Raw genomic sequence first — 17,409 nt, 5'->3', positions numbered from 1 at the left:
TGCATTTTTAAATACATGGTTGTCATATAAATCACAATGCCTGGGTATAATTACGGCAAACAAAAAAGACCACGGTCTAGACAATTGGTATCTCTAATACATGCCAACATTGGAACTGCTGTCCTCATGTTGCTAAATAAATGGTTTCAGTTCATGTTGTTGCTGCCTCTCAGTGATGTTGTTACTTGTTTTGGGCTTTTCACATCTGCCTTTGGAAGAAACTTTCAAAGTTTTAGTTTTGTTAAAGCCGGAACAGTGCAGTTGTTTGTCATTTTAAGAAAAACATTAGCATATAAGCTGAAATATGAATGAAACAGTACGTGTCCTAATGATTTACTGGTGCTGGAAAGTCACTCGGAGCCGTTAAAACTCAAATGAAATGCAAACGCTGGACAGGCACGGACTGTAGTTCCCTCTCTCAAACTAAGTGCTAAATAGACTCACTGTATGTAACTTCTGACACTTACAATACCACTTTCATATGGTCTTAACAGTCTATCTGTTTAGCATCCCAATTCCCGACATTCCAGCTGACCACAGCCTGACTGACCACCCGCCATACGAGGACCACTGGCCCTCCCAGATTTGAAACGTTTCATGTAGAAGGAGCTGAAGAGTGAGAGAAAACACACACAAAGACGAGGAAACAGAAACCTTTCATTCCTTATTTGTGCCAGTCTTAAATGCATGTGTGTGTGTGTGAGCGAGACAGAGAAAGAGATTGAGATTAATGACGAGATTAACGGTGTAATGCTGAGAACACTCCACACTGAGGCAATGAATGAAAGCCCTATTTCAAGGGACAAGCTTGTGTGTTTGTGTGTGTGCAACTGCAGGAGTCTATCTGGCATCACACCGGTGCCAAACTGGCTCACAACCTTGTGTCTGTGGAGAGATCCGTTAAGATATGATTACCAGCTCCCAAGGCCCCGCTGCCAGGCCAGCTGAAGCGAAACCACACATGCAGCGTATCAAACAGAAGCCTTCCAAGTTTCCCTCCTCGTTTTCCAAGGTCCCGCTTCACAGAAAGGCCAGATTTGGAGCAAAGAACCACAGCGAACAAGGAAAGGGAAGGACAACATGGGAGCGCCTCATACCAGCTCAGCGGGAGTTTGACACCAGTCTCTACCATCAAAGCTCGATACACCAGTGACCCGGCGGCTCCGGTGTTGTGGCAACACTGGGATTCTATGCCCTGTAGGACGGTGTCGCTCTTGTACCAGCAGCACCGGTTCAGCTAAAACCCGTCTCACTTCAAAGCTCTGAAGATCACACACTCCCGTTCAAAAACATGAAACGCGAAACTGAGAACAAGCACAAAGAATCCCGGTACATACCCACTCTCTCACCTTTCAAACAGGTACCTTGGAGGTCTTTTTGCCACGGTGACACCTCTTTTGAGAGCGCTTTAGCAGCAGCTGTGCTTGTTAGACTGGTCTGTGATGGAAAGATCACAGGTTTGATTCTGGCGACCACAACTGTACTGACACCAGGTTAAGAAACTGAAGCTGTGCTACCAAACTGGAGCGTGAGGAGGAGGAACGAGTTTAAACACCACGTCTGACATATTATCACCCTATAAATCTGGAACTTGTTAGCATATATTGCCTATTTACACGAGCAGCAGACATCGACAATTATTAGCAATCACTTGGATTGTGTTTCTGATCACCTGATGAATGCTAAAGGACAGTTTGACAGGAGGCGTTTGAGACCACAGTCTCGGGTATGGAGCTTGTCCCAGGTGGTGTTTACCCGAGCTTAGCATGAAGATGGAAACAGAGGGGGAAAGCTAACATGATTCTGTCCAAAAATATGTCTACTAATACCTGTTAAGCTCACTAATTAACATGTTGTGTCTTGTTTGTTTAATCCGCATGCAAACAGAACTTTCACAACAACAAGCTGTGGTCGTATAGAGAGTTATGTGCTGGAAGCTTAACTGGGCTTTAGAGGTGCAGGTAGGTGTATTTTTGAACTTTGGTCAGGCCTATGCTAAGACAGGTTTATTAAGCGGGCAGTGAAGTCATCACAGATCTTTCTTCTCCTCTAACTCTCAGTGAGAAAGCCAATAAGCACATTTTCCATTTTCCAAAGTACAATATCCATTCTTTTAGCTCTGATTTGTTCTCCACCAACTCCTGAGGGAAATATCTGGATTTTTAGCTCCTAAATGATCCACTTTCTTTACTAGCTGGTTGCAAATCTGCCATTTGATGCTGGGAAAGTAGCATGTGGTTGGTTCATCAGGACCGTTTTGCTGAGAACAGCTGCAGGCAGTATGCGAGCCAACCAAAACAATGAGACACATGAGCTAAAAGATTTGCTGAGGATTCTCCGCAGAATTTGTCACCTTTCGTAAATATTGATTAGTGCTGCTTCCAGTCGTAGCAGTTATATATAATAGAAAGAAGACAGTTCTTGGTTGCATTGTCCCTTCGAAGGAACCTGAAATATTTTGAAATCCACCTCTCAAAAACAACTATGAAGGGAGAGTCTGGTGCGCTGAATCACAGCTTTCACAAGTTTTAATTTCGCTCCGCTGCCTTGCCAAGAAAAGCAGGAAGGAACTGGAGCGTCCAAAAACCGGAGTGGCATGAAAACCGTATTTTCCTCAGACAAGTTTGGAGCCGATTCACCGTGCGAGCGTGCGTGTGTCCATCCAAATGTTTGCGCTCCCAAGCCTGACCCACTTTTTAACAATTACAGATCAGACAGGAGAAGGAATCTGCCGGGCGAAAACAACACACACACAAACGAACAGCCTTGGCTTTTCGATAAGCAACACACTGCTTTCAAGTTACCGCACAAAGGGTTATATCACCTGACATACCATGACACGAACAGGCAGCTGACCCTTGGACAAATCTATGATAAATGCTTCCTTATCACAGTGGGTGATGTATGTAAATCTATGCTCTGTGTGTACATTTCACACAAAATGCATTACGTTTATCACTGCAAAGATAACACCGACTGAGCGAGTAACTTAATGGTCCTCATGTCAGCTATTGTGGCTAGATATGCAGTGTGCGCACATGTGCGACCTGCACACACACACACACACACACCCACACACAAACAAACATACAAGGATAGCAAATACAGAGAAGCCATGTGTTTCCGTTCGCAGTGAAACCCAAACATTTTAGAGAGAGATTGCTCCATCTTGTGTTTGCCCAGCCCCTCCTTCCCACCTTCCAGCTTCATGTTTGGGGCACACCCTGGTCGTTTCCTGGGTGAACTGGCTCTTATGCGCACACACACACACACACACACACACACACACACACACACACACACACACACACAGAGGGAGAGAGGGAGAGAGAGAGAGAGAGAGAGAGAGAGAGAGAGAGAGGATGGCCAAGCTTTAGTTACCTCCTGTCCAGATTATGTTCAACCTGATCCTTGTAAATGATCTCTAATTATGGTCCTAAGCATGCAGGTTGGGACTGTTTCTCCTCTGTGTGTGTGTGTTTGTTGTGTGTGTGTGTGTCTGTGCATGCGAGGATTAGGATAGTGTGTGAGGGCTGAGTTTCCTGCCAGACTAAAGAGAGAGTGAATCAGCGAGTGCCTGAACAACCTGGCTTCAATCTCTGGCCTTCGTTTAACTTGAAAAAGACAAAGAGACGGAGCATTTTAGCAGGCAGCCAAGTTTAAGATGTTGAACGTCGCGCCTGTCTGGAAGGCAGACAGCGAGAGCCGGGAGGAACCAGACTGAAAACTGAGCTGACAATGTACACAGAGGGTACAAAACACTGGCAAAATGCTCACAGAGGCATGTGGTGATTTACTCATTATGAGAGTGTAGCTCTTTTTAAAAGCTTCCCACAAGTAAACAACTCTTGTGACGCATTTTTATACTTCTAAGTTTATGTGTATTCATTTTGATTTCAAAAAACAAGAATCTGGGCAGAAATTAGATCTTTAAAAGACAATCCAACGTACAAACACTTACATCCTCAAATACTTTCACAGACTCTGGTACATTTTCAGCAGCTCATCTGGATTATATCTACATTCTGGTCTTCACTTTTGATTATCGGAAGCATTTTTCAGGGCGGAAGACAACCTCATTTATGGTAAAGTGCAGTGATGATCTCGCAACAGGAAGCCCATGTTGTAGCTCTTTTGGAGTTTTTGATCATATCACATCTTCTGTGATGCAATCAGGCACTTCACAGCTTTTGCCAAATGGGGGAAATGTCCTATTAACTAACATTAATGCTAATGAAGATGCAAATATAGCTAACAATTAATTAGCAAACACTTGCCAATGTCAATCGGGATCAAATGAACCCTCAAACACTCTATTCAGGGTCATGGTCATTCACACAAGCTGCTACAGCTCAGACCTGACAACCTCCACTGATGCCGTCAGTCTCGAGCCTCTCTACCTGTCCAGCCAGGTTTAATGACTCATGCTACACTTAACCCATGCACTTCAGCCGCACTCTTTATGGTCACCTGAAGTGCTCTTCATTCTGGAGTGGTCAGCAAACAGCTGTGAGCCCCCTCGTCTCTTTACGGCCCCGATGAGCCTCACAAGTGGCTCAAACGGCACGAATCGCTCGCGGCATGTGAACAGCCTTTGTCGACATTTAAAGCAAAATATTTCCAAGTATTATGTCATATGCAGATTTTGGATACGGAGCAGCTGCAAAAAACATTCCCTCTGTGTATTTTAAGTTGCGCGGCATCCCTAATCATTGGGTTTAAAGCACGTGTAATAAACTGACAATGTGCAGTATGCCGGTTCCAGCAACAAAGGCTACACGCAACTGCCAGGGAGTATCCCTCAGCAATAAAAGACAGCCCCAGCAAAATCAAAGGGGGGACATCGTCCTGAAAAGACTGGAAAATACCCACTTGGTTTGGCTCGCTCTAAAGGCTCACATTAGATTTGGCTGAACTTTGAAGGCATTCTTGCACGGAGTGAGGGCTGTGTCATGCAAGAGAGGGAACAGCTGAGGGTCAGTCTGGAGAGGAGGAACGATTACAGTGAGCGGTGAAGGTGTAAACGGATGACAGTATGTACTGTACGTCATCAGTAAGCTGCACCAGAATTTATTCGAACACATAGTCTGACCAAAATCAGTTCATTTCAAGGCACCATTCAACGTTGATGATCTTCGACACTTGAATTTGCCCCTTTGACCAACTGCTATTTGTCTTGACACTGCTGACATTGAGGCCATAAAAAGAACCAGAGGGGCTAAAATGAAGGAAGCTGTTTTACACCATCCAATTTTATACAACTCTACTGTGGCCAATCAGAAGCAATCCTTCCAAGAAAACTAACCGCTGTATAATCCACTACATTACCAAGCCTCCAAACCACCTATTTTGTGAGGATGTACAAATGAAATACACTGTGACCCTTCCTGGTGTGAGTGGGCATTAAGGAGGAGACGGGGGTAAACGCAGAAATAGAGACATGATCATTTCCAGCATGACATCAGTGAGGAGAAACCAGGCCATGAACGTCCGTCCCCTTTCAGCCATCTTTGTTCCTTGCATCTCTTTCTTGCTTCCACTCACGCTCTCATTCCTTTTCCATTAATGTCGCACCACATTCCAGCTTTGATTCCTGCCATTTTCTTTCTCCCTTCCTGCCATTCTTTTGCTGCCTCCTCCGATCATACATTCAAACTCAGTATATGTGTGGCGGGTCGTAAAGTAACTCCGCGGGACATTCCTACGGGCTCAGACCATCCCTCTCCAAGCATATACTTTACTATGTAAAAATACTCATTGGCCGGCCTGTGTATATGGCTACAGACCACCAGGACTCATATTTGCAATCAGAGCACATGTGTTCATCATAGCACTCCTTATTCACACTCAAATTACTGAGTCTCATCTGAAGGGAACATCAAAGACGACATCACAGCGGCGTTGTGTCTCCTTACTTTTCGATGGTATACACAGTACTTGGGAGGGTTCAAACCTCTTAAATAACCTTAATTGTTACCTGAAAATAAGATTTTGTGGACATGTTTTAATTAAATTTTCAAAGTAGACTCAGGATGCTTGCTGTAATGCCAGCTGCTCAGACGTCTCCGAGCAGAAAGCTGAAATAAAACACCGAAAAATGAGCACATTTAAGACACAGAATAAGAAACAGTGGCAGGAATTTATGTTCTAAAATGTTTCTTAAAGTGTCTGTAAAGCAAATGAGGCATAAAAACATGACTTGCGCCACAGAAAAGACAAGCAGGACTTTGTCTCTTCAAGCGCAATGATTGAAGTTTCGCAGGTACCATGATGTGTTTTATGACAAATTAGGTAATGACAGATACAGATCTGGTCTCACGCGGGCAGGAAGAAGACTCGCTGAACAGCCAGACGGAGACTGAAACATCACAAGCACAGCTACTTATAATAAATAAAACAGCTGTAATATTTCTCTGGAAAGGACCCAAATTTTTAGGAAAAAGAAGCCGTTGTCCTGACATGACCTGACCACACACTTCGCACGACTCACGGATCCTTTCATCAACCTTGTTTGTCCGTGTGTGTTCTTGTTTATGTTCCAACAGGCGTACCAGATGGCATCCGAGTTCAATGCCATGCAGCCTGTTGCTGACTTCACAGTCCCGGTGCATTTAAAATGTAACCGAACCCAGAGGTTGTTTTGAAGGCGAGGACGAGACTTGGAATGTTTTAATGCAGTTGGAAGTCAAAGCATTTGGAGCTTTCAGCGGCAGCGTTTTGGAAACACAGCGAGAAGACACGACGGGGAAACATGGTGAGGATCTGTGTGGCTGTGAGAGCGAGTGAGAAATGAGGAGGAGAGGACCTAAAGGAATGAAAGTAGGAAGAAGAGATGAGAGGGAAGGCCAAAGGTCAAACACCACCCACTCCCTTTGCTTTTTCTCTTTTCCATTTCCCACTCGCCCGGCCTCATTTTCAAACCCGCCTTTTGTGGCACTTAAAACCCTTAAAAGTTCTCTCTACCTCAAACCAATCTGCCAAGTTCTCCCAGCACCTTCATCTCTCAAAGCTTGTTAGTTCCCTGCAGGCTGAAGCGGAGAACCAGCGGCACAATGAGGCATCCGAGCCCACGCTGTCTGTTTAGTTACGGCCTCACATCCTCCGCCGCGTCCACTTAAGGTCAGCCTCTCCGTTTGTGATAGAGACGCAGGCTTGATCTCAACTGACGCTAAGGACCTTAAAGTGTCACTCAGGATTTCACAGCGCAGCCCAACGACTGCAGAGGACGGAGGCGGAAGAAGAGAGAGGGCAGAGGTGGTGGAGACAGAGACAGGCCGAGGATTCGAGACAGGAGGAGGGGTCTCCGAGAGCAACTCATCACCGCACCGACAAAGAGCTGCGCAGGCCAGGACACACACGCTGTAATGCAGATGTGTCTGAGGCTGGACAGAGAAAGTAAAGAAGAACATAAGCATTCCTTCTTCACTGTGTTGGCGCCGAACACGCTCAAGACAGTATTTCAAACATCTCAGCGCACATCAGACCTGGTAAAAGACAGGCGTTTAAACTTGACGTGCGACTTAATAGACTCCTGTGGCTTTCATTGCCCCACAAAACACGGTTAAAGCAAACACACGCACAGCTGGGAGGCTAATTGGAGACAAATGGGTTTTTTCTCGCGATGAAGTAAAACCCTCAAACTATTCCACCGTGCACGAGCGCAGCCACACATGTATATACGCAGATTAACACCCTCTTATCTCCAGGTTGTGTTTATGGGATGTGAGTTCAAGCCTCTGGTCGAGATTCTGTTTGTCGTCGACACTGCGGACAAGTTTTCAGCCAACAGCGGCGGCGTGCAGCCTGCGTGGGAAGAAATGCCCACTCGCAAACTTACACCTCTCTATTTTCAGACACGCACACTCTCACATTCACCCTTGGGACGCCCGCGCGACCCCTTCCTGCACACGCCCTCGCCCTCCCTCCGAGTGTGACACACTAGCCTCATTCTCTGGATTTCAGCCCTGAGAAATCGCTCGCCACTGGATTCTGCATCGGTTACTCCCTGCAAAGTCCTACAGCGCCACACATACACACACACAGTTGGGTGAACAAATTGGAAACCTATTGATTTGTTTGCTATATTAGGCAGATTACTCCAAAGGGACCCTGCTCTGCCCTCCACAGGGCTGCAGCTCCTCGCACGTGAGCGTTCAGGATGGGGGGCAGATGTCCTCCACCTCCCCAGAGGACTGGCCTAGCGGGGTGGGAGGAGGAGGAGGACGGAGGGGTCCATTGTCTCCAGCACCTCTAAACCAAAGAGTTTGCTCTAAACAGTAATTATTCCCCCCCTCCTCTCCACTGCTCTCCTCTATCCCCATTTGTAGCCTCCCCCCAACTGCTGCCCTCAAGGCTCTAATTTGGGTCACCGGCTGCAGAATGGCATCTGAACACTCCTCAAACCTACACCCAAGCAAGAGGACGCTGACACATGTGCTGGCCCTCAGAGATGCGGGATCGAAAACAAAAGCAGAGTAGAGATAAAAGTCTGTTTTGCCTGTTGTTTTATTGGATTTATTTGTGATCTCCTGTTGCAATCCCTGAGCAGATAAACACAGAAAAGTTTCTTAGTTTTCTGCAGCGCCCGCATTTAAATTCCATCTCCAACTATGGATGAAATAAAACTTAAAAACCACCAGGACTGTGAAAGAACAGAAGAAAACCGCGTCCGCCGTCATCTCAGCATCATTAAGAATTTAACCCGCAATGTCTGCGAGAAAGCAAACACGGTGCGCTCGACACCGAGGGTGAGAAAACAAGCAGAGGACGCTGTTCATACAACTGTGCTGCTGCGAGAGGGACGCTGCAGAGGCACTTCACACAGCGCTGTCAGCTGAGGAAAAAATATCACACTCACCACACAAAAGAGCCACCAAGACAAACAGCCAAACCATCAATGACGGGTAAACAGACCTGGTATTTAAAAGTTGCTTTTGGAAGTTTGACCAGATGCCACTTGAAAAGAGCCACTTTTTATGTGATGCCTCACATGATGTCTTATTCTGATCGTTCAGACGGATATGCAGCGCAGGGTTAAACGGCCTCTTCGTTTCACCACGCAGACTTCTAAAAGCAGGAAATTACTCTACAGGAATATGATTTAAGACCGTTTGATGGTGTTTGTAGACATGCAACACCTTTGACAGCAGAATCTAGTCCCACCACATCACAGGATCCCCCTGGAAAAACCTGTGCCTTTAATTTGAACATGCTGGGAAAGTGAATATATTTAAAAAAGAGAAACAGCTCCTGCTTACCAGTAGGCATCTTGGCTTGGCTTGTCTTCAACAGAAATCAGAGTAAATGAAGCTTGGTTTTTTTTTTAAATTGAGTAGGTTTAAAGGAAAACAGGACTTCCCCGAGCAGGTCACATATCCAGAGTATTCCAAACAGTATTCCCAGCAAAGCCTGGAACAAAAAAAATCCCTTAGAGTTCCCAGATTCTCCCAGTCATTGTGAATCCGTTCTCCTGGGAGCAAACATGCAAGCCCACACCTCCAAAACACACATGGGAGCACACACTCTGAGGCTGTGTTTTCTCCTCAACACACTCCTCTGGCTGTTCTCTCACTTCAGTTTGGGCTCTCCTCTGCCTGCCTCTCCTTCTGAACGCCTCTCTCCCTCCCTCTCTCCTGTGGCAACACATCCACTGCCTGCATGTGTGTGTCTAAAAGTGTTCATGTGTGTGTTTGCATGTGTGTGTGTGTGTGTGTGTGTGTGTGTGTGTGTGTCAGAGTGAATGGCCTCTGCTCTCTACTGCTCCCTCCCTGCTGGGTATTCCCCTCCCCCTGACTCCTCCTCCCTCTCTCCTGCAACAAATTACAAGGAGCTGGGAGCTCCACATTAAGTGCCTCCTCTCCTCTTTCCTCCTTCTTTTATCTCCCCTCACTCTTTCATTTCTGCCTCTTCTTCTTCTCGCTCCGAAATCAAACTTTTCGCTCGGTCCCGTCGCGCTCGTAGGGCTGGCGACACCTTTTGTGTGCGTTGGTCTGCTGCACACTCAGCGGGCAGCTGAACTGCTGCTCCACAGCGCACAGCTCCAGAGATCACACACGTACACACACTTTACAAGGAAGACAGAGGGGGGGAAAGGGGGGGGGGGGGTTACGGCTGATCAATAGGCCGGGAGCCAGCTCAAACAAAAGCCCCTCGTCCACTGCGAGACACTGCACCGCTCATTGTGTCCGGATCAGAGGAAGGCTGTGCAGAATGAGCGCACGAAATGCCAAAAGTGGGATTGAAGATGCGTAAGATGTCGTTCCCAACCCTCATTTCTTGTGATCCTTTAAATGAAGGCTGTCGGTCCCCTGACTTTGGGGAGTGAACATGTTTTTTTATGCCTCTCATTTAACAAAACTTCTCAGTGCGTCTGTGTTTAAAGACCACTGCTTTTAAATTAAGTTCGGTTTACTCGTCAGTCAGCAGTTATACAGCTGATGCTCTCCTTGTCTCTGGGGAACTTTCTGAAGTTTTAGATAAATAACAATGCAGAGAGGAGGTGTGGGGCATTTAGGAGCTGGAGGAGGGTTTAATTAGACACCGGAGCTGCTTTGTGTAAGGATGGTGTTTGGAGGTTGACTCATGGCAGGCAGTTAAAGTCCGGACATCTCGACCTCTGCTGCTTCGAACGTGACGTGAATTCTAATGTCGCCTCTAAATCCCCCAACTTCATGGAAGCGGCACACTAAATCCCTGGAGGACCCCTCTAATGTTGTCTTAACACAAACAGCCTAAGAAGAACTTAGCCTAAATAAACAATGATGATCTACAGCAGGAAATATTTGAGCAAAGACTAAAGATGAGAGGAGAGGTTCCTAAATTCGTAATTTTATCCTTATCTTCAGACTCCTCGGGTTCATCTTGTGACCCCTCATGGGTGTCTCGATCCTCAGGTTGGACACCGCTGCTCTAAGGTGAATGATGTCAGGACGCAGTTATAGTTCAGGACAGGCCGTGTGTCCCATAAGGAAGACAGCCGAGAGACAATGGGCCCTCAGTCTCACGCACTAAAGCAAATCTGTCGACTATTAGTCGTCCCTCTTTAAAGACAGGGACAGGTCCCAGCAGCATGGGGTCCTGCGAACACCGCCCCCTCCTCCTCACCAATACAATACCAGAGACCCCCTGGACTATCCTCACACACACACACACACACACACATACAGGGCAGACCCCAAGAAGCACGACCCCTCTCTCTAATGGTCTGAGGGTCTGTTGACCCACGAAGCCCCTAAACCTCCACTCTGAATCTAAATACTGTCCCCCTGCCAGCTCCACCCCTCACACACACACACATGCACCGTCCATAACGAGCACCTCTAGCTTGGCAAACACACAGAGGGAGCGTCTAAACTCCTCGGTTCAGCCAAGCGCGACCTGTTGATGACAGAAACCTACAGCAGCAGTCCGGCTTATCTGATGCCCCCGTTTGATCGGACGGCCTCCGCAGCCCTCACCGCAGGACACCGACCAGAGGGGCAATATTGTTCCTCTTTTACTGGATACGACAATGGCTAGAAGAGCTGCAGCACGTGTAGACGCAGAGCTTTAAAGAGGGGATGAAAGGGGAGACGGTCAGACTGAGCATATCGATAACATCAGAGATTAGCTCAGTGTTTTGGCTGCAGATTTGATGCAGTAAGAGAAAACTGTCTTTAGCAGACTGTCTGAAACGTGGTGGTTCGTGTTCCTGTGATGATTATTTTCATTCCTGATTAATCTGTTGATTAAAAATAGCAGAAAATCTTTAAAAAAAAAAGACACAATTTCCCAGAGCCCAAGGTGACGCGTTCCTGTGTTTTGGCTGGAACTATAAAAAAAAACACCGTGACATACACTTATTTACTTTCTTGGCAAGAGTTAGATCAGAAGATTGACACACTCACGTCTGCACGCTAATCATGACACTGGAGGCAGGTCTAACAAAAGATGCTGCTGCATTATGGGAAATGTATCTGATGCTTTTGGAGTTTGATGCATATTAGGGACTAAGATTCAGGATATCTCTGCCTCTGTTTTTTAAATCTGACCCTCAAAAGTTCCCAGACATCAAAATGTCAATCAACTTTATAGTTTTAATAGTTTCTGCACACTTGTGTTCAAGCCAATAATGTGATTTCTCCATCTGCATTGCAGCCAAGTCTCCACACGTAACTCCTTCTCAGCACCGCCGCCCTCTCTAAGCTCTGCTCCCGTGTCACTTCCCCCTCGCATGTCATCCCTCTCCACTCACATTTCCCCACAGACCTCCCCCCTTTTCAAGGCTAACAACAAGCTACAACAAGGCCGTAAGACTTTAAAACACACTCTGAAACTCCCTTCACGCCCCCCCCCAGAAACAGAACTGAGGGTTCGAGAGTTTGCCGGGTTGCCAAGATGATCTGGCCCACAGCGCCGCGGTGGTCACTATGACGACGGCGAGGCATTCATCTCCAAGGCGAAGTGGCATGTGGAAGGACAGCAAGAGAGAGAGAGGGGGAAGAAAATGCTTATTGTCAATAAACCACTCCATTCCTCATAACACTCGGGAGTGCAAACAGTGAGGAAGGGCACAGGGTTCATACACACTCCATTCAACTTTTACTGGTGCGCACACACACACACCCACACACACACGCTTGTTTCCCAACAGCATCGTAAACTTGAAAGACAACAGCCTCTTGACGATGTTTTCCTGCGCGAGCGTCTGTGTGTAATCAGGAACGAGAACTGTCCGCATCCACTTGAGCGAGTCCTGGAGGGAGGAGGGCTGCAGGCGGAGAGAGGCGGAGAACTTATTTGATGGTTGTTATTGCAGTGGGTGTGTGTGTGTGTGTGTGTCTGTGTGTGTGTGTGTGTGTGTGTGTGTGTGTGTGTGTGTGTGTGTGTGAAATCGGGTCCAATCTCTGGCTCCCGACAGCCTCTTCATTTTCTCAGCTGTCCGCAGCTCCGAGTGAAGACGTTTCTGTGGAAACGTATCCAGCACAGGCAGGAGACGACGGAGAGAAACAGACCGGGAGAGACTGTGACTAATGACGGGAGTTTGTGGGTGGAGGGGTCATTCATATACAGTTTCCCCCTCCCTCTGTGACCCTGTCTGTCTTTGTCGTTGGCGAGATGGATCATCCGCAGACACGCTCTCCTTTCTTTCTTTCTCTCTCTGTCTGTCACACACAGATTCTTTAAATGTCACAACTCTTAAAGCCTGAGCTCTTCATCACCCCTCAACACACTTTTCTTTTAAGTGGCTTTAAAGTTGGAGAAATCATTCCTCACTCTCTGACAGCGACGTATCCGGCATCCACAAGTCCTCCACATTGTTTGTGGACGCCCTCCAGAACAACACAGGTGTTCTCTGGTCTGATGCCGCTATCATGGGTGGATGCAACAAATGACTTGGTTAGCTTTAGAGGAGGGTTCTGGTTTGGGTTTAAAGAGGACTTGGTTAAGGTTTGGGTGAAACACCACCGTTTGGATTACAGGTTAGGAGACCTTTATTGTTACAGTTCAAGTGACAACCATATGGTTAAGACATAAAAAACACTGACTTTCGCTGGAAACGGGAAACAAACAGCCTCCTGTGTTTAAGACTATTGTGTTGTTGACCTGCCCTTCCACCCCGACGTCCTCCCAGCGCACACTGTCGCTGTATGACAACACCACCTTTGCTCCAGTCTTAATGACTGCAGTCGGGACAGAGCCTTGTCACTCGTACACATATGCTGAAATGACTAAGACTGACATTCTTGTTGGGAGGACGGTCTGTCTGCACCAGAGTCTTTCCCTGTCTGATGCCAATTTCTTGTTTGGGACGGGGGATATTCTGCTTTGTTTCGCCATGACCAGTGAGTCGCAAATGACGCATCTGTCCCACCTACGTGATTTTCATTTGACACAGAAGCTGCAGAAGTGATTGACAGAAGCAGGTCATAAACATAAAGCTGCGGCCAGCAGTTGGTTAGCTTAGCATAGCACCAAGCCTGGAAACAAGGGGAAACAGCTAGCCCGGCTCCATCTGCAGGGAATCAAATCTGCCTACCAGCAACTTTAAGCCTCAATAATTAATATGCAAAAAAAAAAAAAAAACTGATGCATACACATGACAATTTGCTGTTTTTTGGAGTCAACTTGAACATCTGCACCGATCTGATCCAAGTTTGTCACTGTTTTTCATGGATGCAGCCGGGTAGCTAACTGGCTATTTCGGTGGATGTTCCCCATTCTTAATCCTTCCTTTTAAGATCTAATTGGTCAGTGTTTCTCTACTGTGGCAAGTGGAAACACAGGTGTCCCCACTGATGCTCCTGTTGATGGCAACACTGTTTGGTGTTTGGCTTTTGAAGAGCAATGGAAGCATTTTACAGTAATGCAGTGTAGCACCTTTGCCTGTCTGATTAGATCATCATAGTCCATAAATCACAAGCGAATCTCTCGCCATTAACAACCATAAGGAAAACAGCACCTGTGCCGAGGCTAATTTCATCTGTGCGAAAGCTACAATCCTGATTAACTCTGTAATATTCTGTATTGATTTTCCCTTTCCCAGATTGATGAGATTTCCAGATTCTCGGACGGTGTTCCCTCGGGCCGCAGCAGCCTGCTCGCAGTGCCAGGACAAGTCCAGGAATTTCTGACTGTCGCCGGCCAGAAATCTGACTGGAGCACCGGTTTCAGCTTATATAAGAGCAGGAATCCCTCAAAATTGGCCAAAGGAGCTGGAGGGAGCATCCAGGAAAACAAGGAGCGTCTTCGCCATTCCAGCAGACTAAACAACAGAGCGACACAGAAATAACTACAGCTGCTACGTCAACAACAACAAGGTCAACAGCCGCAGCTAATGATAGAGCAGGGCGGCACCACGGCCATGGCAGAACCCAGGGAAAGTATTTACGATGGGAGATAATGTCAGTATTCAGGGTTAGGGTGCAGAGAGTTGGTATTCACATTAACAGATGCAGATAAATGATGAGAAGCCAATCATCCGGAGGAGGAGAGAGGGGGCGAAAGAGCAGAAAAACAGGTGGTTTACAGGAATTCTAACTTTCATCTCCTGTAATGAATAATATCTGGCTGTAGGGATATTTCTTTATACATCAACGACGCATCAAACTATACATAGCTAACGCCTTATTTCTACATTTATTAAGTCAAAAAATGCCCAATTTTCAAGCACTATAGTTTGCAAAGTGACACATCTGAGTTCAGTTTACGACTGAAAACGAAGTATTGTGCTTTGTTTTTTTATGCTCACGCATTTGTGTGTGTGTGTGTGTGTGTGTGTGTGTGCGTGCGTGCGTGTATGCAGAGTTACTGTGTGTTGAGGGAGTCGGTGAGCATGTGTGGCGGATACACGGAGGAAGCTGTGTTTGGCCTCAGATTAAAATGCAGGACGAGGGTCCCGCTCCAGGAAAGGAGACCAGCAGAGCAGAGGCAGGGGGACTTTTCTCCCATTAGGGAAACACATGACACGTACTAAAATAACATATGCAGAGTACTCAGAATATGAGAAAAGACAAGAATCTGTTTCTTACATGCACAGTGATGTGTTTGATGTGCAAGCTTATGTAATGTTCCTCCTGAGGTGAAAATAATAGACTTATAGGAGATTTAGGAATATGTTTAAAATATTATGCACACCTTTTCGTAAAATCTGCATATTTCTAATGTGTTTAAGTAGCAAAACACTGCACAATGATGGAAATAAATATAGAGAAAGTTTCCCAGGAGCTCAAGAGCAGGAATAATAAGACCTCAGACCAAAAACATATAAAATCTCACCTAACATACAAGCAGCATGCAAGATACCCGTCAAACAACAATAAAGTGGCAAAAACCATCACGCCATGAATCTTAATGATTAAATTCACACATGACAACAAATGAGTCCATCCCATCCTGTCCAAAAGTCTCTGTCCCCGAGAAGCTGGGTGCTCCAGTTAGAGCTCCCAGAATGAGGACAGACCACAAAGGAGAACACACGTGTATGAGTGTGCGTGCACACACACGCGCACACATACACAAACACGCACACACACTTGAGTAAGAGTGTGAGGTTGTTGTATTGGAATTAGATTATAAAATAAAGTAGAATTTCTCAGGTAATAACTGACAAACTTGCTGTCAGTTGTGTCCAATCATCCATCATCGAACTTCTAAACTACACTGAAAACTAAAGCAGGTCATCAGCGTCCCTTCAGCTTGGACAAGACAGGACAAACACACCTAAAAATGGCACGTTGATCATCCTCTCATCCACAAAAATGTGAAAGCATTATCACTGTCATGTACACCAGTGACTCCCGAGCTTAACCCCAAACTGGCACTTGTGCTTCCTAATTAGCCAAGTGGGCAAAGGTGCCATTAGAGTTAATTGAAACTTTGGACCAAGTGATTGGAGGTCAGACTGGGTTTGGTGGGAGCGACCTCTGCAATTATGATTCAATAAAGAGCTTTTAGGGAGGACTAAACTCTGTGCTGTGACGTCTGAGCATGCTGTGAGAGCAGATTTATGGTAAATGAAAGCAGTTTGCACATCAAAAACTGAAGCCAACGCTCTGGTACAGCGCCACACAAAGACAACGACAACCTGTCACTCACCTCAGAGAGACCATTCCCACGATTAGCCTTTCCTCACCCGCTGGTATCCCAGTATCCTGTCACAGGTTAGATCCATGTCCAGGCATCGGAAAGGTCTCACACTACATGTGCAGTCTTAGAAACGCTGACTGACTTAGAGATGTAGGTAGGGCTCGTGTCAAGGCGGCCCGGTCCGCGGTCCACCCCTCTATGAGGTCAGTTCAGAGGGAAAGAGAGACACTGAGAGGAAAAAGGGAGAGAGAGACGGAGAGGGGGGAACAGATGGAAGCAAAACGCAACTGAACTGACTGCCCACTGGGAGGGGAGGGGGAGAGAGGGGAGGGAAGAGCTCGCACATCCAAGCAGCCCACTTCCTGACCAATTACTGCTGCAAGACTAGTCTCTCTTTCCAAACGCTCTCTCTCTCTCTCTGTCTCTCTCCCTCTCTCTCCTCTCTGCGTTGAGGGATCGGCGCAACTACTGGACAGCCGCCAACAGTGCAGGCAACACGAGTGACAGAAATGACACCGGGAAAAAAAAAAAGCGAGAGCTGTCACCGAGTGACGAGGAGAGTGGAGGGGAAGGGAGAGACAGCGATGGAGAATTAATGCGAGTTAATAGTGATTAACGGGAGAGGGGTGTGGGTGGGTGAGACAGGAAGAGACCAGCTGATGCAGAAGAGGGAAGAAAAAGGAGGGCAGCGCAAGGACGGGCCGTCTCGTCTAACCCCATAAAAACACGACAAGTGGGTCACACTGCACACAGCGTCAGCCTCTTTTTTCTGCCACTTTCTCTCTCCTGACTCCCCGGTGTCACCTTCAACATCAGTGCTTCAGGTCGGGTCAGAGCGAAAGG

General features: G+C 46.7%; 1 protein-coding gene across 2 annotated transcripts in view; it reads right to left on the bottom strand.

Annotated features, from left to right (window-relative positions):
- The window catches only part of LOC143336070 (pleckstrin homology domain-containing family G member 1), a 39,596-nt gene extending 22,644 nt beyond the window's left edge, over positions 1-16,952 (bottom strand). The window contains exon 1 of one of the 2 annotated variants that reach the window (XM_076755929.1): positions 16,576-16,952. Coding sequence is in view for 1 of the 2 variants with exons in the window: in XM_076755928.1 (XP_076612043.1) it covers positions 9,258-9,267 (10 nt within the window). In the remaining variant the exon portion in view is untranslated. Of the gene's footprint in view, positions 1-9,257; positions 9,381-16,575 lie in introns of those variants that run through there. The other variant, XM_076755928.1, reaches the window with a different exon arrangement.
- Between the last annotated feature and the right edge of the window lie 457 nt (positions 16,953-17,409).

The sequence above is a fragment of the Chaetodon auriga genome, chromosome 18 (assembly GCF_051107435.1).
Source record: "Chaetodon auriga isolate fChaAug3 chromosome 18, fChaAug3.hap1, whole genome shotgun sequence".
NCBI lineage: Eukaryota > Metazoa > Chordata > Actinopteri > Chaetodontiformes > Chaetodontidae > Chaetodon > Chaetodon auriga.
Note: the sequence above shows the minus strand (reverse complement) of the source record. Positions and strands in the feature narration are given on the sequence as shown.